At 44.0% G+C, this 24,836-nt stretch overlaps 1 protein-coding gene across 1 annotated transcript in view; it reads left to right on the top strand.

The window, feature by feature from the left end:
* LOC126278545 (prokineticin-2-like) overlaps positions 1 to 2,200 on the top strand; it is a 35,408-nt gene extending 33,208 nt beyond the window's left edge. Inside the window, exon 3 of the mRNA XM_049978724.1 lies at positions 434 to 2,200. Coding sequence (XP_049834681.1) covers positions 434 to 630 — 197 coding nt within the window. The 3' untranslated portion in view covers positions 631 to 2,200. The remainder of the gene's footprint in view (positions 1 to 433) is intronic.
* The last annotated feature ends 22,636 nt before the right edge of the window (positions 2,201 to 24,836 follow it).

Raw genomic sequence — 24,836 nt, 5'->3', positions numbered from 1 at the left:
CTGCATCAAACCAGTCTCAAGGACTGAAAACCACGACAACAGCAAGGGCCAGAGGTGAATCAATGCGTTGTTGACTTGAGCAATTTGTGAAGCTCCTTCTCTTTAATAAATCACCCAGTTTTTCTGAAATTGTAATCATCTGTTTATCTGTACATGTACAGCACATCTACTGATTTCCGTCTCATTCGCATAATTTCTTCATGGTGCTTTTGTTTTTGTTTTCATTTTCATTTTTTGTATTTGTGCGTGCACTGTTGCGGTCCATTTCAGTATGAGCAGCTGTGCAGTGGGCTCACAATGGCGCTCGCCGGCAAGCCAGTCATATTTTCTCTATACAGACTGTTAATTAACATAAAATATTTTTTCCTCAGCTACCTGGTGGCACAGCGGTGAACCCTAACTGCTGTCTGACGGCGACTCCTCCTTGTTACAGGCGGCGGCAGGTTCGGTTTGCCCATCTGTACTTTGAAGGGTGTGAGTGGTGACTCCTGCCGTCCAAACAACCAACCGCAGGACTTCTGGCTGTCCGCCGATCCGGGCGATAAGGGTTCCCTGTACACGGGCGTCTACAGGTACGTCTGTCCCTGCCTGAACGGCCTACAGTGCGCTGATGGAACCTGTACCTACTAGAGGGCCTCTCAGACGCTCACCGACTCACTGCGACAACTTCATCAGCATCAGTACGAAGACGCAAACTGGAAGATTCGTTGTTTGGAGTATTCAGAGGTTGTAAACCAGAGGCAACGTAAAATACGTCACGGCAGTCACATGGAAAAGCGCCAATTCGACAAAGATATCATCTTCAACAGACATCACAGGTCCCTCCACCCCTCCCATTTCTCGTCAACCATGAAGTCATTTTAATCAAATTGTAATTGTCTGACTGTGGATAGGTTGTTGTTGTTAATCCAGCATCATCTCTCTGCGCCATTTCTACCTTTCTCCCTTCCGAGTCTGTATCTTACCATTTCCCATGTCGTATTCAGTGGCTCAGTGTTTCGTCTGTAGTTAGTACCAATTAAACTCAGATATTGTGTTAGGAGCACTATTCGCACTGAAATTACTCATAAAGATACGCTTCAACAACACTTAAGATGTTTTAAGGGCATCTTGTATTATTTGAAGACCCAAAGAGTAATGGAACTAGAAGAAACTACATTTTAACATTACTAGAAATGAAAGGGAAATGCTTCCTACGTCTCAACTGTGCTTTCAGAAGAATCTGCCATTTTACATGTAAACAGTATACAGTTGGAATACCTTATGTAGATTATATCGAGTGAGGTGACACTACAGTTGTGGGACTTGTGTTTCACATTCTGGGCGAGACGAGTTGAAACTGAGTCTCCGTCCATCCCAATTTAGATGTTCTGTGGTTTCTCTGAATCCCCCAAATCAAATGCCGAGATAGTTCTTTTCGGCAATAAAAGAGAAAGCATTGGCCGATTTCCTGCCTCATTCTTGATCCCTGTACAGTCAGAATTTGTATTCCGATACCTAGTCAGCTTTAGGCTAAACCCTAATTTAGTCCCCATATGTTCTCCCATAAACGAATACAGAAATCGGAGAAGTATGCAGGATGCTTTTGGGATCTGCGTAGAAGACAACAACATTACTTATCATTAAATTCCATTTTAACACGGTAATGCAGCCAAGTGTGGATTTGAGGAGTTGAAATTTCAGTGTCTCTCATGATTTGGAGGCGCGTCCAACACGCAAGTCTTTCTCATTGACTTTCGCAGTGACATCGCGTGACCGATATAAATCTGTGCAGAAAATGACTGACTCCTGCAAGTTACACACCTCTTTCAGTGATGTAAAGTACACAGAGCGACACCTCTTTTCTTACATTCCTTGTACTTTTTCTTGCTATTCTGTGGAAATCATTAAATATAAACCCTGATAAATTTCATAAAAATTTCTTCATGTGTTTCCATCTCATCATTCATCTTTATTTGGTCCCCATTCCTTGCCAATAAATTATGTGGATGGGAAATTAAATACAAATATTGTTTTTTTTTCTGCGAAGGGATCATGTCAGACTCTGACCATTCTACAAAATTATACTCATGACTTAATTTGATGTTACTGTACATTAATTTGACTATCTTGTACACTGAAGCGAAGAAACATCTGCACTATTACATTAGTTTCTTAAAGTGTTTGTTGGACATAAGAATAAACAATAATAAAAAAGTAATATATGGTGACATAAAGTAATTTATTTCTCATTCCTTCATTTAAAATGACTGTTGGCGTCAGTGATACATTTTGATGAATTAGTTTAATGGTTACGAACCTGTGCCTGATCTATTCTACACTGTATTCAGTTGCTTTACAAGTGAATTCACAGATATTGTCAGAGCGTATTCAGAAATGTCGGTCTTCGCAGTCTGCACTGTCCATGTTGCCCACAAAATAAATTAAAAATGAAAGCAAAACAAGCACAGAACAGTGTTTAAAAACAACCAGAAAATCCACAAAGGAAAAGGAACTTGTTGAGAACTTCACGGTTCATTAACTCAGAGTTTCGCATTCTGTTAATTACCTATGTGGGAATACAGCACTACAACGTAATACAGAAGTATTTGTTTTACTAGCGCTCGTAATGTGAATGAAACACTAATTTGTGTCGGCCTGTCCTCTGAAAATTTAGTAAATGGGAAGATAACACTTTTCATTGTATTTCAGTCTCTGTTTTCATACATATTTGGGAGCCACGAACTAAATAAGCATTTCATACTAATGCTATGGCAAACCGCTCATGGTGCTGAGTGGATGATTACTTAAAATACGGTTCAACTTACGAGGAACAAAATTTGGTTACGACGAGGTTCAACAACATTTCTCTCTTTACAATATGGTATTCACTATTTTAATTTTGGTTTTCCAGTATGGTTAGCCTTTGCTGATTATGGCTCCTCATCCTGCAGTAAGTGTCACAGAGAGTTTTTACCATACACAATAAGATGCGAGACATTTTCAACACGGGTAATTCGTCGTCATTAGGAGCGCACTGTGATCACTTGTCAGTTGGTTTTAAGTGGTCACAAATTACGTTTGATTTTTTGACATTTTACTTTCCTAGTAAGATACTGGATTTTAACTGATGAGGATTACTCATTAGGATCGAACCAGTTGACTGTAATCTGTCCACCAAGTGGAGTCAGGGCATTTTTGAATAAAACAGCGTGTTTCAAATAGATCGCTTGCCGTGTCACATTTCTTTTATCGGGTTTAGCAACAGTTGTATGAGGGCAATCAAATGGAAACTGAACATCCGTCACAACGGGACCATGGAATGGTTCCATTTGAAAGTAATCAGTACACGCGTTAAGACATTTATTCCACTGGGAGATGAGACAGTCAGTTCTCGTTCCGTAGAACCCGGTCGGCCGGTGACGGATACACAGCCGCACCCACTCTTGGACTTCCTCTTTCGACTGGAACTGACATCCACTTTGGCCTCTCTCAGGTCGCCAAAGATATGAAACTCACACAGTAAGCCGGGCGGGATGGCCGAGAGGTTCTAGGCGCTACAGTCTGGAACCGCGCGACCGCTACGGTCACAGGTTCGAATCCTGCCTCGGACATGGATGTGCGTGATGTCCTTAGGTTAGTTAGGTTTAGGTAGTTCAAAGTTCTAGGGGACTGATGACCTCAACGTTTAATCCAATAGGGCTCAGAGCCATTTGAACCATTTCACACAGTGAAAGGTCCGAGCTGGAAGGAAGATGCTGCAGTGTACCCGAACCAAGTCCTGATTTAGGTTTTCCGTGATTTCCCTAAAGCGCTTCAGGCAAATGCCGGGATGGATCCTTTGAAAGGGCACGGCCGATTTCCTTCCCCATCCTTTCCTAACCCGAGCCTGCGCTCCGTCTCTAATGACCTCGTTGTCGACGGGACGTTAAACACTAAATCTCCTGCTCCTGTCCTCAGAACCACGTCGCTGAAGTGTAGCCTTCGTCAAACTGGCAGTGTTGGGGTGGGAAGTCATCGTGCAACAGGACTGCAGGGGTCCTCTGGTCGAGTTCCTGGAGCGTGGAACCACAGTCTACGGGCAGCGCTACGAACACACTTTGCAAAAACTGCGACGCGTCAGCGAGTCAGCCGCCCAGGAGTGCTCTCGGACAGAATCATCCTGCAGCACGACGACGCCCGCTCCCACGCTCCCACGCTGCCCATCGGACAAAGGCTATGCTTCAGCTATTCGGTTTGGAAACACTGCAACATCATCCGTACAGCCCAGTTCTGCACCGTGTGATTTTCACGTCTTTGGCGACCTGAAGAAAGACACGCGTAGACGTCGCTCTCATTCAGACGACGAAGTGCAAAATTGTGCAGTTGTGGATCCGTCAGTAGCCGACCGTGTTCTATGCCACAGGAATCGATCATCTCGTCTCCCTGTGGGATAAATGTCTTGGCACATGTGGTGCAATCCCATGGCCTCATTGTAGCGCGTGTTCAGTTTATACTTAATAGTCTCTATTTGCCACCTGTTTCATCACAGAAAGGAGGGAAAACCAAATTCGTTTTTATAAGACATCAATTTTTCTTCGTGTCTCACAAGTCAGCCCAAGGAGGTGAGAAGGTTATATGAAGGGTTTACTTCAATAGTGGTACAAGTCCATTACATCCACTTTTCTGTCTAAAATGCTTCTGAAATTAATGAGCCAAAAAAAACAGAAAGGTTCATCTCTAGCAAGAAGCCATATGCTTGAATATTTCTGGTATCTCAACTGCAGATTTTTCAGCGCTCATTTAACATTAAGACTCTGTATGATCAAAAATGGACTTGTACCACTATTGAAATAAGCCCTTCACATAAGATTGGTAAAGATTGAATTATTGCTTCAAAAAATAAAGTTACTTTATTAATCATTTGTTTGTTTGCAGATACGTGTTTGCAGTCCTGGTTCACACTGAAGTTCTCGCGACACGGTACCGTAGCACGCCGATAGACTGCAGCACATGTCGACTTCCTTAACGGGTTGCGCCATTTTGTTTCCGTTCGTATAGCGGTGTGCTATGGTACAGCGGCGTCGGAATTCCAACGTGTACAAGGGCTACAGATATATGACTAACCTGAAAACAAACAAAAAGTTAATTATGTAATTTTCATTTCTTCGAGACTATAATTGCACGAACCATGGACCATGGACCTTGCCGTTGGTGGGGAGGCTTGCGGGCCTCAGCGATACAGATAGCCATACCGTAGTTCCAACCACAACGTAGGGGTATCTGTTGAGAGGTCAGACAAACGTGTGGTTCCTGAAGAGGGGCAGCAGCCTTTTCAGTAGTTGCAAGGGCAACAGTTTGGATGATTGACTGATCTGGCCTTGTAACACCAACCAAAACGGCCTTGCTGTGCTGGTACTGCGAACGGCTGAAAGCAAGGGGAAACTACGGCCGTAATTTTTCCCGAGGGCATGCAGCTTTACTGTATGGTTAAATGATGATGGCGTCCTCTTGGGTAAAACATTCCGGAGATAAAATAGTCCCCCATTCGGATCTCTGGGCGGGGACTACTCAAGAGGATATTGTTATCAGGAGAAAGAAAACTGACGTTCTCAGGATCATAGCGTGCAATGTCAGGTCCCTCAATCGGGCAGGTAGGTTAGAAAATTTAAAAAGGGAAATGGGTAGGTTAAAGTTAGATATAGAGGGAATTAGTGAAGTTCGGTGGCAGGAGGAACAAGACTTCTGGTCAGGTGAATAGAGGGTTATAAATACAAACGCAAATAGGGGTAATGCAGGTGTAGGTCTAATAATGAATAAAAAGTAGGAGTGCGGGTAAGCTACTACAGACAGCATAGTGAACGCATTATTGTGGCCAAGATAGATACGAAGCCCACGCCTACTACACTAGTACAAGTATATATGCCAACTAGCTCAGCAGATGACGAAGAAATTGAAGAAATGTATGATGAAATAAAAGAAATTATTCAGATATTGAAGGGAGACGAATATTTAATAGTCATGGGTGACTGGAATTCGTCAGTAGGAAAAGGGAGAGAAGGAAAGGTAGTAGGTGAATATGGATTGGGGGTAAGAAACGAAAGTGGAAGCCGTCTGGTAGAATTTTGCACAGATCACAACTTAGTCATAGCTAACATTTGTTTCAAGAATCATAAAATAAGACTGTATACATGGAAGAAGCCTGAAGATACTGACAGGTTTCAGATAGATTATATAATGGTAAGACAGAGATTTAGGAACCAGATTTTAAATTGTAAGACATTTCCAGGGGCATATGTGGACTCTGACCACAATCTATTGGTTACGAACTGTAGATTAAAACTGAAGAAACTGCAAAAAGGTGGGAATTTAAGGAGATAGGACCTGGATAAACTGACTAAACCAGAGGTTGTACAGAGTTTCAGGGAGAGCATAAGGGAACTTTTAACAGGAATGGGGGAAAGAAATACAGTTGAAGAAGAATGGGTAGCTTTGAGGGATGAAGTAGTGAAGGCAGCAGAGGATCAAGTAGGTAAAAAGACGAGGGCTAGTAGAAATCCTTGGGTAACAGAAGAAATACTGAATTTAACTGATGATAGGAGAAATTATAAAAATGCAGTAAATGAAGCAGGTAAAAAGGAATACGAACGACTCACAAATGAGATAGACAGGAAGTGCAAAATGGCTACGCAGGGATGGCTCGAGGACAAATGTAAGGATGTAGAGGCTTATCTTACTAGGGGCAAGACAGATACTGCCTACAGGAAAATTAAAGAGACCTTTGGAGAAAAGAGAACCACTTGTATGAATATCAAGAGCTCAGATGGTAACCCAGTTCTAAGCAAAGAAGGGAAAGCAGAAAGGTTGACGGAGTATATAGAGGGTCTATACAAGGGCGATGTAATTGAGGACAATATTATGGAAATGGAAGAGGATGTAGATGAAGATGAAATGGGAGATATGATACTGCGTGAAGAGTTTGACAGAGCACTGAAATACCTGAGTCGAAACAAAGCTCCAGGAGTAGACAACATTCCATTAGAACTACTGACAGCCTTGGGAGAGCCATTCCTGACAAAACTCTACCATCTGGTGAGCACGATGTATGAGACAGGCGAAATACCCTCAGACTTCAAGAAGAATATAATAATTACAAACCCAAAGAAAGCAGATGTTGACAGATCTGCAAAATACTAACGCGAATTTTTTACAGACTAATGGAAAAACTAGTAGAAGCCGACCTTGGGGAAGAACAGTTTGGATTCCATAGAACTATCGGAACACGTGAGGCAATACTGACCCTACGACTTATCTTAGAAGCTAGATTAAGGAAAAGCAAACCTACGCTCCTAGCATTTGTAGACTTAGGGAAAGCTTTTGACAATGTTGACTGGAATACTCTCTTTCAAATTCTGAAGGTGGCAGGGTTAAAATACAGGGAGCGAAAAGCTATTTACAATTTGTACAGAAACCAGATGGCAGTTATAAGAGTCGAGGGACATCAAAGGGAAGCAGTTGTTGGGAAGGGAGTGAGACAGGGTTGTAGTCTCTCCCCGATGTTATTCAATCTGTATATTAATCAAGCAGTGAAGGAAACAAATTAAAAATTCGGAGTAGGTATTAAAGGCCATGGAGAAGAAATAAAAACGTTTAGGTTCGCAAATGACATTGTAATTCTGTCAGACACAGCAAAGGACTTGGAAGAGCAGTTGAACGGAATGGATAGTATCTTGGAAGGAGGATATAAGATGAACATCAACAAAAGGAAAACAAGGATAATGTAATGTAGTCGAATTAAATCGGGTGATACTAAGGGAATTAGATTAGGCTCTAGGCACTGTGGGACTTAACATCTATGGTCATCGGTCACCTAGAACTTAGAACTACTTAAACCTAACTAACCTAAGGACATCAGGAGGACACCCAGTCATCACGAAGCAGAGAAAATCCCTGACCCCGCTGGGAATCGAACCCGGGAACCCGGGCGTGGGAAGCGAGAACGCTACCGCACGACCACGAGCTGCGGACAATTAGATTAGGAAATGAGGTACTTAAAGTAGTAAAGGAGTTTTGCTATTTGGGGAGCAAAATAACTGATGATGGTCGCAGTAGAGAGGATATAAAATGTAGACTGACAATGGGAAGGAAAGCGTTTCTGAAGAAGAGAAATTTGTTAACAACGAGTATAGACTTAAGTGTCAGAAGTCTTTTCTGAAAGTATTTGTATGGAGTGTAGCCATGTATGGAAGTGAAACATGGACGAGAAATGGTTTGGACAAGAAGAGAATAGAAGGTTTCGAAATGTGGTGCTACAGAAGAATGCTGAAGATTAGATGGGTAGATCACATAACTAATGAGGAGGGATCGAGTAGAATTCTGGAGAAGAGAAGTTTGTGGCACAACTTGACTAGAAGAAGGGATCGGTTGGTAGGGCACGTTCTGAGGCATCAAGGGATCACCAGTTTAGTATTGGAGGGCAGTGTGGAGGGTAAAAATCGTAGAGGGAGACCAAGAGATGAATACACTAAGCAGATTTAGAAGGATGTAGGTTCCAGTAGGTACTGGGTGATGAAGAGGCTTGCACAGGATAGAGTAGCATGGAGAGCTGCATCAAACCAGCCTCAGGACTGAAGATCACAACAACAACATATTACTTCGCTGACTATTTCTCAGACTGTTGTGTCATTCACTCTGGAGTTATAGTCAACTTCTTTGTAGGACTGATGGAGTACATCAGTCAAAGCCTCGTGTATGAAACTGTGCAGTTGTCACAGAGATCGGATTAGAAGGAAAGGCAGAAAAAGTGTTCTTGCACGTAGTATTTAATGGCCATGGAGATACGAAAGACAGATGCAATTTGCTATTAAGTTCATGATAAACAGTCTGAATTTCTTCGAAGGTACCGGTCTTTATCAAGCTAAGAACTGCACCGTTTAGGGATAAACTGGACGTCGCAAAATTCACATGTGAGCACAAAATGTCCATGAGAATTTTTTTCAGGTTCTTGCTTTCCCAAAAACGTCTCTTTAGAATCGGAAAGGTCATAATAAAACCAGAATTTTGTGTCAAAATCAGATTCAGATTCTGAGCTGCAATGCATTTTACTATAGTGAGCACCGTACTTTGGATTGTGATTTCCCAGAAATTGCAAACTGCGGGTTGGTTTGCCATGAAGAATGATGAGACTCCTTGGATGGGATGCCTGTGTCTGAGCCAGTATACTGGCTTTTCAGGCTTTGGGGGCGCTGCTCTGCCCGTTGCAGACGATTAGCCAAGTGTGTGAACAGGGAGAAAGTTTCGTTCGGACTCCCCACATGGTCAAACGCCAAGGTACTGCACTGCAAAACGGTGAACCACCTGTATTTTCCTTAGAGATATGGCTATTGAGAAATTTAGAAATTAACGCACTGCACGAAATCGTAGTATTTGAAATGAAGAATGGGAGTCTCTATGAGTAACGTTCTATCTAAAATGTTGCTGAAGCACTGAACTTCTTCTTCATTAAATTGGAGGAAATCCGTATCTATCTCCAATCTCGAGAAATAGATTGTAAATAGTGTACTCGTTCCTCCTTGCACATGGTTCAAATGGTTCAAATGGCTCTGAGCACTATGGGACTTAACATCTATGGTCATCAGTCCCCTACAACTTAGAACTAGTTAAACCTACCTAACCTAAGGACATCACACAACACCCAGTCGTCACACCTCGCACATGAAAACAATACCGTGATAGAGACCTGTTGATAAAAATCCATCATATCTTACAAATGGTTCAATATATCAAAAGGAGGTTTTGGTAACGAGAGCACTTAAGGAAAACAGTATATTGCCATAAGGCTTTTATGGGAAGCTTTCTTTCACTGCTACACACTTGGAGCAGATCGTCGGCTTCTCTTTGTTGCACACACTATCGAATAACCTAGATGCACTAGGTATACCATTACAGCAAAAAATTAAAAACAGCGCCAAACCCTCAGTTCCGATCAAATTTTACACGAGGTTTCTCTTTGATCTAACGTAAATGTGAAGAGCGGGAATCCGCTCCAAACTGAGAACGGCACTGTCCCACACACGCATTCTGCCATTTGGCTGAAAGGAACCGAGCTCAACGGCGAGTCTGATGTCCGATAGCCCAATCTAATCAGTCAGACAATGACAGAGAAAAATGGAGTAATGTATATTTATTACGAGCTTGGCGCCTGTTGCTTTGCTCGCATAGACTTTATGGTCTCCACGGATGTTTTTGGTTTTCTTTTTACGTTGTTCACAAATTGTAACACGTTCCAAGCTTTACACGCTAATTAAGGCCGTAGAAGCGATTCTCGAAATTGGAGTTCAAGGTTTTTGTTAATCACCCCTTTTCAATTCTTGTGATATTTCCAAAAAAAATTTAATTCGCTGATATATATTTCTTTACATATAAACGAAGAGTGACATACCAATTTCCATAGAATTAGCTAAAACTATAACACAACGAAATACTTTCCTAAAAAATTTTCATCCCCTGTTTCAAGCCGTGGGTGGTTGTATTTCCAAATACAGTGAAACATATTTACACACATCAAAAAAGGTTTTGCATCACCCTGGTTCCCAGAACTCCCGGAGATAAACGTTGACTGTGTGTATTGTATCACAGACACAGTCCCTTTGCTTGTTCAGAGATGTCACTCAACCCTCCCAAAGACGTAAACAGCCATGCATGAGCAGCGCCTATTAGGCGGAGGGGTCCGACAGTCGATCAGTTCCATGCTACCAGGAAGGAGGTGCACGGCTCGTTTTGTCTGTAGTTCAACCATGCCTATACGGCCAATACCGTGATTCGATCGCGTCAGCATTGTTACTTTGTGCCTGGAAGGGCTCTTAACAAGGGAAGTGTCTAGGCGTCTCGGAGTGAACCAAAACGATGTTGTTCGCGCGTGGAGGAGATTCAGAGAGACAAGAACTGTCGACGAGTTGCCTCGCTCTGGCCACTCAAGGGCTACTATTGCAGTGGATGACCGCTACCTAGGAATTATGGCTCGGAGGAACGTGTTTGGAGACAACACGGTCAGGCTGAACGCCTTAGACACTCTGTCAAGCGAGTGCAGCAAGGTGGAGGTTCCCTGCTGTTTTGGGGTGGCAGTATGTGGGGCCGACATACGCCGCTGGTGGTCAGGGAGGGCGCCGTAACGGCTGTACGATATGTGAATGCCATCCACCGAGAGATATAGTGCAACCATATCGACAGCATGTTGGCGACGCAGTCGTCTTCATGGAGGACAAATCGTGCCCCCATAGTGCACATCTTGTGAATGACTTCCTTCAGGATCACGACATCGCTCCACTAGAGTGGCCAGCATGTTCTCAAGATGTGAACCCTATCCTACATGACTGGAATGGATTAAAATGGGCTGTTTATGGACGACGTGACCCACCAACCACTCTGAGGGATCTACACCGAATCACCGTTCAGGAGAGGGACAATCTGGACCAACAATGCCTTGATGAACTTGTGAATAGTATGCCACAACGAATACAGGCATACAACAATGCAAGAGGACGTGCTACTGGGTATCAGAGGTGCCGGTGTGTACAACAATCTGGGCCACCACCTCTGAAGGTCTGAGTGTATGGTGGTACAACATGCAATGTGTGGTTTTCATGAGCAGTAAAAAGGATGGAAATGATGTTTACGTTGATCTCTATTCCAATTTTTTGCACAGGTTCCGGAACTCTCGGAACCAAGGTGATGCAAAAGTTTTTTTGATGTATGTGTTTTTATTTCTAACAGAGGAGCCAAAAAATAGATTTTCATAGATTTAGTTTGAAAATGCTTTGATAATCATCCCTTAAATCACTCTTTTACGGGGCTGAATTTCTAAAAACATTGAAACCCATATATATTTTATTTCCAGCCCAAAAGTCCAATACCAATTTTCATAGATATAGCTTTAAAATGCTTTAGTAGTTTTTCAATAATCATTTATTTTCAAAACATCTTACACCCACTATTTAACCTGCGTTAGTGGTTGAATTTACAAAGAAGTTAAACCACACATTATTTCTGACCGAGAAACCAAGTAAAATTGATATATTAGCTACATGTTTTCAGAAAACATTTTATCCCCTATTTCACCCTCCTAAGGATAATAATTTCAAAAAATCCCTTCTTTAACGGCGCCTACAGTATAAGATTAACACCCTCTGCAAATTTCAATTTTCTATCCTTTGTGGTTTAGGGTGGGCGATGGTGAGTTAGTGAGTGACTGAGTGAGTCAGTCAGGATATTGCCTGTTATGTAGAGAGATTTTTGTCTATGCATTCATTTCACCTTGCCTTCTGGCTCTATCGTTTATTTAACAAGACATGCGTCGTAGGTTAACATTACAATACGAGTGATACATGAGAAATGCATAGTAATAGTAGCACAAAAGTGGTGGTCGTGGTACCAGTAGTAGTAGTAGTAGTAGTAGTAGTAGAAGAAGAAGAAGAAGAAGAAGAAAATGCAGTAACCATTACAATTTTTATAGTACATGAGCAGTAAATAATAATAATAATAGTAATAATAAATCGCTCACGCCTCACGGGCGTCTTATCAAAGCTACACAGTATTTCAACGAGACAGCTGCTCGTTGTCTTCATGTGCTTACGACGTGCTGCAACAGTACTTCGCCAATACATCAGCCGGTTCGCTAGAAAATGGCAGGTGCCAAGGGGTAGCACTCTAACGTCATCGTAGATGACTCATAGAACACGGCGACACCCAGCACCCCCTGTCGGAGAAACGGTCTTCGCATGCGCGACTGGTAAAAGTGAGGCTGCAGAATGTTGTCGACCAGTTTAAGTGTGCGGACTCTGATTCTCCGTCTGCGCTGACTCACATTCATTCGTCTACGGCCGACGATGCCTTAGTACTCTCCAGTACGGGTTCCCATGCCTTTCTGAGTTGAAATCCCGTATGCCTATCAATCAGGTCGTTACTTTTAGGTACGTAGATTGCTTCTTTAATCATGCAGTTCCAATATGTGGAAGCGGATGTGAAGATCTTTGTCTCTCCGTAATTATCAAAAAAAAAGTTCAGATTTCTCTAAGCACTATGGGACTTAACATCTGAGGTCATCAGTCTCCTGGACTTAGAACTACGTAAACCTAAATAACCTAAGGACGTCACACACATCCATGCCCGAGGCAGGATTCGAACCTGCGGCCGTACCAGGCACGTGGTTCCGGACTGAAGCGCCTAGAACAGCTCGGCCATCGATGCCGGCCTAATTAATGTCAAGACAGTGTTCAGCAACTGCAGACTTTTTCCGGCTGACGCAGTATGACGTGACGTCAATATTGAGCCCATCTATCTCTAACAGTGCGACAAGTCTGGCCAGTGTATGATTTCCCACACTGGAACAGGATTTGATTCATCCCTGGTCTCCTTAGGCCTAAGTTGTCTTTCACAGAACCCAGCATCGTTTGCACTCTCGCTGGATGGCGGAAGACACATCTTATTTGACGTATCTTGAACAGCCTGCCGATCTTAAAGGATACGCCGCCAACATAGGGTAGAAAAAAGTTCCTCGTGGAGTTCTCCGTTTCTTCTGGCTGTTCTTGAGGTTTAGTGCGAGCAGGTTGAAATGCATTACGAATCTGTTTATCAGAGCACCCGTTTTGTACAAACACAGAGCGAAGATGGCTAAGCTCTGCTGATAAGCTCCCTGCATCCGAGATAACTCTAGCCCTATGGGCGAGAGTCCGTAATATGCCACTGCGTTGAGATAAGTGATAGCAGCTCGTAGATCGTAGCTATAGGTCAGAGTTAGTTGGTTCACGTAACACACTATGACCCAAGGAACCAACTTCTTTTCTGCGGACCAAGACATCTAAGAACGCGAGAGGTCTTCATTCTTCTCCATTTCCTTGGTGAGGCAAAGGCTCGGAAGGAGGGAGTCAAGAGTTGTTCCAAAAATGCAGGGAGCGTTGCTGCTCCATGTGGCCGTACTACAAAGATGTCGTCCATATATTTCCAGAAACATTTAGATTTCAATACCACTGACTGAATTACTTTTCCCACACAGTCTTCCAGAAAAAGATAACTTACTATGGAAGATAAAGAGCTCTCCGTAGGAACACCGTCAGCTTGCTCAAAATATTGTTCATTAAATAAAGTCGAGGTAAGAAAATGTCTTAATAGGATGTCCTGCTCCAACTTAGCTCCTATCAGATGTAATGGCCAGCCGCTGTGGCGGAGCGGTTCTAGGGGCTTCAGTCCGGAACCGCGCTGCTGCTACGGCCGCAGGTTCGAATCCTGCCTCAGGCATGGATGTGTGCGATGTCCTTAGGTTAGTTAGGTTTAAGTAGTTCTAAGTGTAGGGGACTGATGATTTCAGATGTTAAGTCCCGTAATGCATAGAGACATTTGAACCATCAGTTGCAATGAATCCACCAGAGGTGCTCGTGTGAACAAAGAAACCACGTCGAAACTCACTAATACGTCAGCAGTCGACATACAATACGTATAAGCAACGACCTGATTAATAGATACATGGATTTCAGCTCAGTAAGGTATTTGAAGCAACACTGGCGTACTAAGGCACTGTCGGCTGCAGACGAACTAATCAGATGGGGAATAGGAATCCCCAAACTTAAACCTGGCGCCAATAGTTTGGCAGCGCGCCCGCTGAGCCGGGATTTCCCAGAGTCGCGAATGCGAAGACCGAGGCCCGTTTCTCCGGCAGGGGGTACTGGCTGTCGCCGTCTACGATGACGTTATAGGCACACTCCTTGACACTTACCCTTTCCTAGCCTGCCAGCTAATGTATTGGCGAGCCACTGCAGCAACACGTCAGTAAACACCTGAAGATGACGAGCAGCTGTTTCGTTGAAGTACTGTGCTGCTTTCACAACATTATCCGACGTGACGCCGCCGGTGAACCAATGAAGCAGTTACTACGTCGAAAAAATCTCAAACAGCACAATAATATCATTACTATAAATTATACGTTAAACATGCAGATGACCACAGCCGGAATAATATCGACTTGCAGGCAACAGAATAAGTGGATGCAGAAACTGGGGGATTTCTGACACTGGCGTAAGATCAGGTCTTTGGACTGAGGAACTACCGGCAAAATAATCTACTAGAAGTAGAGAGAACAGTTACAGTTGGTGAAAGACTTTCCTCCATTCTACAGATACGATCCTCTCACTCCTGTGGTAAATAGAAATTTCATTACTTACCAGAACCGCAGCACAATAACTAATGAAACAATCCCTTGTCATAGACTTGACATAATAGTGATCAACAAAGCCGGACAAGCCAATTTCCTCGTAGACATCGTTGTCCCAATTCCCATAATCTACAAACCACCTCCAATGAGAATACGGTCAATTGCGACAACATGGTAGATGAAATAAACGCCATGAGACAACAGAATTCTGTACACATAGTCCCTGCGGTAATATCGAACACTGAATTGGCCGAAAACGGGCTATAGAAACACTGGAGGATCTAAAACTGTGTCCTTCGCTCTGTTGGCCACAGTGTACTCAGCACCTGCAAAACAGTTCGTCCGGTTGTTGGAGAACATAGTCAATTTAGTGATAACTTCTTACTTACCGGTATTTCAATAACATGAGAAAAAGACTGTTATAATATATAGTAACAGACTCGGTAATAAATGTATTACGATATATTCATCATATTAGGTTGGTGCATAATTTTGTACCATTTTTGTTTTGCATGACGGTATTCCGGTTGTTTTGCGCTTATTTATCGACTGTCATTTTTTATTTGTACTTCTGTCGCTGTTTGAGTTTACGTATTGTCATTTGAAGATAGTGTAGTTGCGGGCACTAGTAAATGGAGTGCTAAGGATCGCAATATTTCCGACATATTCTTCTGTTTGACTTCAGTACAGGGGTAACAGCAGTTGATGAAGCCAGAAACATTTGCGCCGTGTATCTAATCCCAAAGAAAGCAGGTGTTGACACATGTGAAAATTACCAAACTGTCAGTTTAATAAGCCACGACTGCAAAATACTAACACGAATTCTTTACCGACGAATGGAAAAACTAGTAGAAGCCGACCTCGGGGAAGATCAGTTTGGATTCCGTAGAAATGTTGGAACGCGTGAGGCAATACTGACCTTACGACTTATCTTAGAAGCTGCATTAAGGAAAGGGCAAACCCTTGTTTCTAGCATTTGTAGACTTAGAGAAAACTTTTGACAATATTGTCTGGAATACTCTCTTTCAAATTCTGAAGGTGGCAGGGGTAAAATACAGGGAGGGAAACGATTTTGTACAGAAACCAGATGGTAGTTATAAGAGTCGAGGGGCATGAAAGGGAAGCAGTGGTTCGGAAGGGAGTGAGGCAGGGTTGTAGCATATCCCAAATGTTATTCAATCTGTCTGTATATTGAGGAAGCAGCAAAGGAAACAAAAGAAAAATTCGAAGTAGGAATTAAAATCCATGGAGAAGAAATAAAAACTATGAGGTTCGCCGATGACATTGTTATTCTGTCAAACAGCAAAGGACCCGGAAGAGCAGCTGAACGGAATGGACAGTGTCTTGAAAGGAGGATATAAGATGAACATCAACAAAAGCAAAACGAGGATAATGGAATATAGTCGAATTAAATCGGCTGATGCTGCGGGAATTAGATTAGGAAATGAGACGCTTAATGTAGTAAATGAGTTTTGCTATTTGGGGAGCAAAATAACTGATAATGGTCGAAGTAGAGAGGATATAAAATTTAGACTGGCAATGGTAAGGAAAGCGTTTCTGAAGAAGAGAAGTTTGTTAACATCGAGTATAGATTTAAGTATCAGGAAGTCATTTCAGAAAGTATTTGTATGGAGTGTAGCCATGTATGGAAGTTAAACGTGGACGGTAAATAGTTTATACAAGAAGAGAATAGAAGTTTTCGAAATGTGGTGCTACAGAAGAATGCTGAAGATTAGGTGGGTATATCACACAACTGATGAGGAGGTATTGAATAGAATTGGGGAGAGGAGAAATTTGTGGCACAACTTTCCTTCAAGAAGGGATCGCTTGGTAGGGCATATTCTGAGGCATCAAGGCATCACCAATTTAGTATTGGAGGGCAGCGTGGGGGGTAGAGGGAGACGAAGAGATGAAGAATACACTAAACAGATTCAGAAAGATGGAGGTTGCGGTAGTTACTGGGAGATGAAGAAGCTTGCACAGGATGGAGTAGCTTGGAGAGCTGCACCAAACCAGACTCTGTACTGAAGACCACAACAACAACAACATGGTGATAATGCCTTTAGAGCACCGCAGAGAAAATGGTTTTCTCGTTTTGAGGAGTATCGTTTTGACATTAGTGACCCTCCACGTTCAGGAAAACCTACTGGGTCTGTTGAAGATCACTCAAACGTATTAATTCACAATGATCCACGTTAAGTTACTCGGAAAGTGGTAAGTATGATGAAATGTGACCATTCCACCGTTATGCACCATTTGCGTGCAATTTGAAGGGTTTAATTATCGGATGTATGGGTACCACACGATCGAAGTCAAAATCATTAAAATCAGCGCGTGGCAATATCAACAACTCTGCTTGCTCATCATCAGTTGGCTCATGAGCAACACCGATCATTCCTAACATGCGTCGCTACTGGTGACACGAAATGGTGTCTTTATGCTAATGTAACAAGAAGAATGGAACGGGTGAGCACAGAGTAGCAACTACCCGTACCATGGCCGCGCGGGATTAGCCGAGCGGTCTGAGGCGCTGCAGTCATGGACTGTGCGGCTGGTCCCGGCGGAGGTTCGAGTCCTCCCTCGGGCATGGGTGTGTGTGTGTTTGTCCTTAGGATATTTTAGATTAAGTAGTGTGTAAGCTTAGGCACTGATGACCGTAGCTGTTAAGTCCCATAAGATTTCACACACATTTGAACATTTTTGAACCGGCACAATGACCAGAGCGAATCCACAAAAGATAATGTTACGAGTCTGATGGAACAGCAACGGTGTGGTGTACTACGAATTGCTTCCCCGAGGAGTAGCCATCATTGCTGACATTTATTGTCAACTACTGAGACGTCTTGCAGACACAATCAAAGAATAACGTCGAGGAAGACTGCGTGAAGTGATGCTACTCCACAATAACGGCCACCCGCATTCTGCTACACTAAAAAAAAAGAAAGTAAAAAAAAAAGAAAAAACACTATACAGGAGCTGCGTTGGGAAGTCATTCCGCACCCATATTATTCATCCGATCGGCTTCAGATTTTCACCCCTCCCGCTCTCTGTCGAACGACCTTCCCGGGTGAAAATGCGATCCGAACGTTGCTCGAAGTGCTCTTCGTGTCAAAATCACTGATTTCCGCAGTCACGGAATCGAAAAGCTACCTCCGCGTTGGCAGGCTGTTGTAATCAGTGAAGGAGAATAGATTACTGATGACCGAAGTCTCTTGTTTTGTGTATTTGTCGTGTTGATTAGACTTGTGGAAAATCGCTACGAACTTAACGCGCCAACCAGGTAAGATCACGTAAGAAGGCAACCTGCCGCACAGTGGTGTATTAGCACCAGCAAACAGAATAGCCATGCTGGAGGTTTCCTGCTACGAAGAGACTGTCAACATCGAGACAAGAGGAAAAACTTTAGTTTATTACGAAATGTATTCGGATTTTGTGAATGTGAATTGACGCCCGCTGTTTGCGGCACATGAAAATGTGTGCCAGAACGGGACTCGATACCGGATTTCCCATTTATAGCGAACGGTTGCCTTAACTCCTTATTTTTTCGCTATCGCCGCACCATCTTTTTTCAGTCTACCTTTTTTGTCGCGAGCGGTCGCCTTACCATTTTTATTTTTTTCATTGATTTTCTTACTTATATTGCATTCTCTTTCTTTTCGTTTTGAAGAAACGACATAAACACTTCTAGAACTTATCACATGCTGCGGCGATACTCCACGAGTGTCGCAGTCTACCAGGTTTTCTTAATTTTTGATTTCATAAATTGAGGAGCACAGTCAGTGCAGGCTGGGTGGGGTGGGGGGGGGGGGGGGGCAAGGCGATCTGGGGTCTAATTCCGAGGCGTGGCCGGAATGTCTACCCCTCCTACCGCCGAAGTGCACTGTTACAATTTTTTTTTTAAATCAACGAATACAAGGGAGTCACACGCCAAAACTTATAACGACAATGTGAACGAATAAGAGCCATCTTGACTGTTGGGATCACCTTATCGAAGCGGCCGGCCAGTAAGAGGCGCCGGCGGCTGTAGGCGAGTGGTTCTAGGCGCTTCAGTCTGAAACCGCGCGACCACTATGGTCGAAGGTTCGTATCCTGCTTCGGGCATGGATGTATGTGATGTCCTTAGGTTAGTTAGGTTTAAGTAGTTCTAAGTTATAGGGGACTAATGACCTCAGACGTTAAGTTCCATAGTCCTCAGAGCCATTTGAAGTAAGAGGCGGTCGTCATTTCAACGGACATCACCGGACGTCAACCGTCGGGGTGTCGGGACCGCTGCACACAATCAGAGACTGTTTCTGTTACCGTAAAGAGATCGTGGAAACATTACGTCTGCAACTCAACTTCTCACATACGGCACATCCCAGCTGGGCGGTGGGTCCATGAACGACGACCCTAAATACACTCCTGGAAATTGAAATAAGAACACCGTGAATTCATTATCCCAGGAAGGGGAAACTTTATTGACACATTCCTGGGGTCAGACAGATCATATGATCACACTGACAGAACCACAGGCACATAGACACAGGAAACAGAGCATGCACAATGTCGGCACTAGTACAGTGTATATCCACCTTTCGTAGCAATGCAGGCTGCTATTCTCCCATGGAGACGATCGTAGAGATGCTGGATGTAGTCCTGTGGAACAGCTTGCCATGCCATTTCCACCTGGCGCCTCAGTTGGACCAGCGTTCGTGCTGGACGTGCAGACCGCGTGAGACGACGCTTCATCCAGTCCCAAACATGCTCAATGGGGGACAGATCCGGAGATCTTGCTAGCCAGGGTAGTTGACTTACACCTTCTAGAGTACGTTGGGTGGCACGGGATACATGCGGACGTGCATTGTCGTGTTGGAACAGCAAGTTCCCTTGCCGGTCTAGGAATGGTAGAACGATGGGTTCGATGACGGTTTGGATGTACCGTGCACTATTCAGTGTCCCCTCGACGATCACCAGAGGTGTACGGCCAGTGTAGGAGATCGCTCCCCACACCATGATGCCGGGTGTTGGCCCTGTGTGCCTCGATCATTTGCAGTCCTGATTGTGGCGCTCATCTGTACGGCGCCAAACACGCATACGACCATCATTGGTATCAAGGCAGAAGCGACTCTCATCGCTGAAGACGACACGTCTCCATTCGTCCCTCCATTCACGCCTGTCGCGACACCACTGGAGGCGGGCTGCACGATGTTGGGGCATGAGCGGAAGACGGCCTAACGGTGTGCGGGACCGTAGCCCAGCTTCATGGAGACGGTTGCGAATGGTCCTCGCCGATACCCCAGGAGCAAAAGTGTCCCTAATTTGCTGGGAAGTGGCGGTGCGGTCCCCTACGGCACTGCGTAGGATCCTACGGTCTTGGCGTGCATCCGTTCGTCGCTGCGGTCCGGTCGCAGGTCGACGGGCACGTGCACCTTCCGCCGACCACTGGCGACAACATCGATGTTCTGTAGAGACCTCACGCCCCACGTGTTGAGCAATTCGGCAGTATGTCCACCCGGCCTCCCGCATGCCCACTATACGCCCTCGCTCAAAGTCCGTCAGCTGCACATACGGTTCACGTCCACGCTGTCGCGGCATGCTACCAGTGTTAAAGACTGCGATGGAGCTCCGTATGCCACGGCAAACTGGCTGACACTGACGGCGGCGGTGCACAAATGCTGCGCAGCTAGCGCCGTTCCACGGCCAACTATGCGGTTCATGGTGTGTCCGCTGTGCCGTGCGTGTGATCATTGCTTGTACAGCCCTCTCGCAGTGTCCGGAGCAAGTATGGTGGGTCTGACACACCGGTGTCAATGTGTTCTTTTTTCCATTTCCAGGAGTGTAGTTAGCAAAAAAGTTCCGGTATTCCGTTATGTTCCTTAAGAGAATGAAACCGTCCGTCATGTATTGCCACAAATCGAGGACTTCCCTTTCGCCATCGCGGTATATGTAGCGTATCGTCATTCTTTTTAGCCAATTGGCCGCATTCGTCGTGGTCATCGGGAAACAGACGGAGTCGGGATGAAAGAGGTCCAGGGGCACAACCGAAACAAAGGGGTGGCGTAAGTGGAATGCCGGTTTCTGGCGGATCAGTTTCGTGCACTCGCGTGCGGGACCACAGTTCAGTCTGTGTTCGTCCGTATCTACCGTTGCGCATGGGGGGCACATGGGATCGTCCGTGAGCTCGTAACTTTCGTCGGGTCGCAAACTTCTCGTTAGTAACCACATACCACGTTGACCGCACTAAAGTGGACAGGAAGGGCGCGTTGATGACTCGCCAATCCCGCGTCCAGTCGACCTGGGATATGGTCGTACAATATCGTTAGCCGGATTCCAGCGCTGGAGAAAACGATAATTAAACTTTGCTGTCGCATTCAGTGTCTCCGGTATAACTCTCGACATTTTTTTTTTTTTTTTGGATCATCAGTCTACTGACTGGTTTGATGTGGCCCGCCACGAATTCCTCTCCTGAGCTAACCTCTTCATCTCAGAGTAGCACTTGCAACCTACATCCTCAATTATTTACTTGACGTATTCCAATCTCTGTCTTCCTCTACAGTTTTTGCCCTCTACAACCCCCTCTAGTACCATGGAAGTCATTCTCTCATGTCTTAGCAGATGTCCTATCATCCTGTCCCTTCTCCTTATCAGTGTTTTCCACATATTCCTTTCCTCTCCGATTCTGCGTAGAACCTCCTCATTCCTTACCTTATCAGTCCACCTAATTATCAGCATTCGTCTATAGCACCACATCTCAAATGCTTCGATTCTCTTCTGTTCCGGTTTTCTCACAGTCTATGTTTCACTACCATACAATGCTGTACTCCAGACGTACATCCTCAGAAATTTCTTCCTCAAATTAAGGCCGGTATTTGATATTAGTAGACTTCTCTTGGCCAGAAATGCCTTTTTTCCATAGCGAGTCTGCTTTTGATGTCCTCCTTGCTCCGTCCGTCATTGGTTATTTTACTGCCTAGGTAGCACAATTCCTTCACTTCATTGACTTCGTGACCATCAATCCTGATGTTAAGTTTCTCGCTGTTCTCCTTTCTGCTACTTCCCATTACCTTCGTCTTTCTCCGATTTACTCTGAAACCATACTGTGTACTCATTAGACTGTTCATTCCGTTCAGCAGATCATTTAATTCTTCTTAACTTTCACTCAGGATAGCAATGTCATCAGCGAATCGTATCATTGATATCCTTTCACCTTGTATTTTAATTCCACTCCAGAACCTTTCTTTTATTTCCATCATTGCTTCCTCGATGTACAGATTGAATAGTAGGGGTGAAAGGCTACAGCCTTGTCTTACACCCTTCTTAATACGAGCACTTCGTTCTTGATCGTCCACTTTTATTATTCCCTCTTGGTTGTTGTACATATTGTATACGACCTGTCTCTCCCTATAGCTTACTCCTACTTTTTTCATAATCTTGAACAGCTTGCACCATTTTATATTGTCGAACGCTTTTTCCAGGTCGACAAATCCTATGAACGTGTCTTGATTTTTCTTCAGCCTTGCCTCCATTATTAGCCGTAACGACAGAATTGCCCCTTTCGTGCCTTTACTTTTCCTAAAGCCAAACTGATCGTCACCTAGCGCATTCTCAATTTTCTTTTCCATTCTTCTGTGTATTATTCTTGTAAGCAGCTTCGATGCATGAGCTGTTAAGCTGATTGTGCGATAATTCTCGCACTTGTCAGCTTTCGCTTTCTTCGGAATTGTGTGGATGATGCTTTTCCGAAAGTCAGATGTTATGTCGCCAGACTCATATATTCTACACGCCAACGTGAATAGTTGTTTTGTTGCCACTTCCCCTAATGATTTTAGAAATTCTGATGGAATGTTATCTATCCCATCTGCCTTATTTGTCCGTAAGTCCTCCAAAGCTCTTTTAAATTCCGATTCTAATACTGGATCCCCAATCTCATTTAAATCGACTCCTGTTTCTTCTTCTATCACATCAGACAAATATTCACCCTCATGGAGGCTTTCAATGTATTCTTTCCACCTATCTGCTCTCTCCTCTGCATTTAACAGTGGAATTCCCGTTGCACTCTTAATGTTACCACCGTTGCTTTTAATGTCACCAAAGATTGTTTTGACTTTCCTGTATGCTGAGTCTGTCCTTCCGACAATCATATATTTTTCGATGTCTTCACATTTTTCCTGCAGCCATTTCGTCTTAGCTTCCTTGCACTTCCTATTTATTTCATTCCTCAGCGACTTGTATTTCTGTATTCCTGATTTTCCCGGAACATGTTTGTACTTCCTCCTTTCATCAATCAACTGAAGTATTTCTTCTGTTATCCATCTCGACATACAGCTTCCTAATGTGCGATAGCGATGGAGATAAATGTCCAACAAGTACCTGTGGGCACAGTGTGTGTGGGGCCACTTCTGCTATCAGTATGCCATGTCGATTGTCTGTTGGTGAAAGCCAGAGTCGCCCCATTGAGCGAAGGTACAGCGCCAGTGCTCTGTGCTTGACGTGATTTGAGTCCAACACCTTTGTGGAAGCTTAAAGTAAGAATAACAAAACATATCTTGAAAACTGCACCAGCTTTCACCACGTGACAGAACATTGAATGTATGCTGGAAGCCATCGTGTCTGTCATCGGTCATAAGTGGGCGTAATGGTTAAGTTGAGAAGCGATATACGCATGGATGTACTGAGCTCGTTGCAGACTGTCCAACAATCTAAAGTTATTGAAGTGATCTTGTGTGCGGAGTCGTTGTAAGACACTATGGTAATAAAGGCCGCCGTACGCTGTGCTTGTCCACTGAACATTTGACCATTCTGCTGTGGCTATACGTGCACTACTCCGCGACTGACCAACACCTCCATATGTCACAGAATCTACAATCCTTGTGTTAGCACATTTCGCGATTCCCACACAGGGAGTGGCAAATATTTTATACTCGTTTTAGCCTTCCGAGGAATGGATATGTTATTGACGGTTACAAATGTGTGTACGGTGTTTGTACCTTCATATTAGCGCATCAGCATGTCTGAAGGGCACTGTAATGTGAAGGCAGAGGCACTGTATAAACACAGACAGTATAGCCAGTAAGGTTTTAATTAATTCTCAGAAGTCCGATAATCAACATACAGAATAGGAATCATGAGCACCCAGCATCAAATAACGTGAGATACGGTCTCTCGATACCAGTTACATCTTCTTCTTTTTCTTGCCCTTATACAGTATCGTCACGGGGTCGGCATGTTGATCTGACTGGCAATGCCGGATGCCCTTTGTGTCGCTACCCCTTCCCTCCTGGGAAATGTTACCCATGTGGAAGTGTGACAACGTTTTTCGAAATATTTGCGAGTCGTATGACTGGTTTGGGTACCAACCCGGTATTCACCTAATCAGATGTGGTAAGATGCCTAAAAACCACATCCAGGCTTGTCGGGACACCGGCCCTCGTCATTTACTTGCTAGCCCGATTCAATCAGTTCCCAGAATCCCGTAATAGCGTACTAAATCACGCGGCTATCTGGTTGGGTTCTGCCAAATATACAGGGTGAGTCACCTAACGTTACCGCTGGATGTATTTCGTAAACCATATCAAATACTGACGAACCGATCCCACAGACCGAACGTGAGGAGAGGGGCTAGTGTAATTGGTTAATACAAACCATAAAAATGCACGGAAGTATGTTTTTTTCACAAACCTACGTTTTTTTAAATGGA

This window comes from Schistocerca gregaria, chromosome 6 (genome assembly GCF_023897955.1).
Source record: "Schistocerca gregaria isolate iqSchGreg1 chromosome 6, iqSchGreg1.2, whole genome shotgun sequence".
Taxonomy (NCBI): domain Eukaryota; kingdom Metazoa; phylum Arthropoda; class Insecta; order Orthoptera; family Acrididae; genus Schistocerca; species Schistocerca gregaria.
This window is presented reverse-complemented; position numbering and strand designations above follow the sequence as displayed.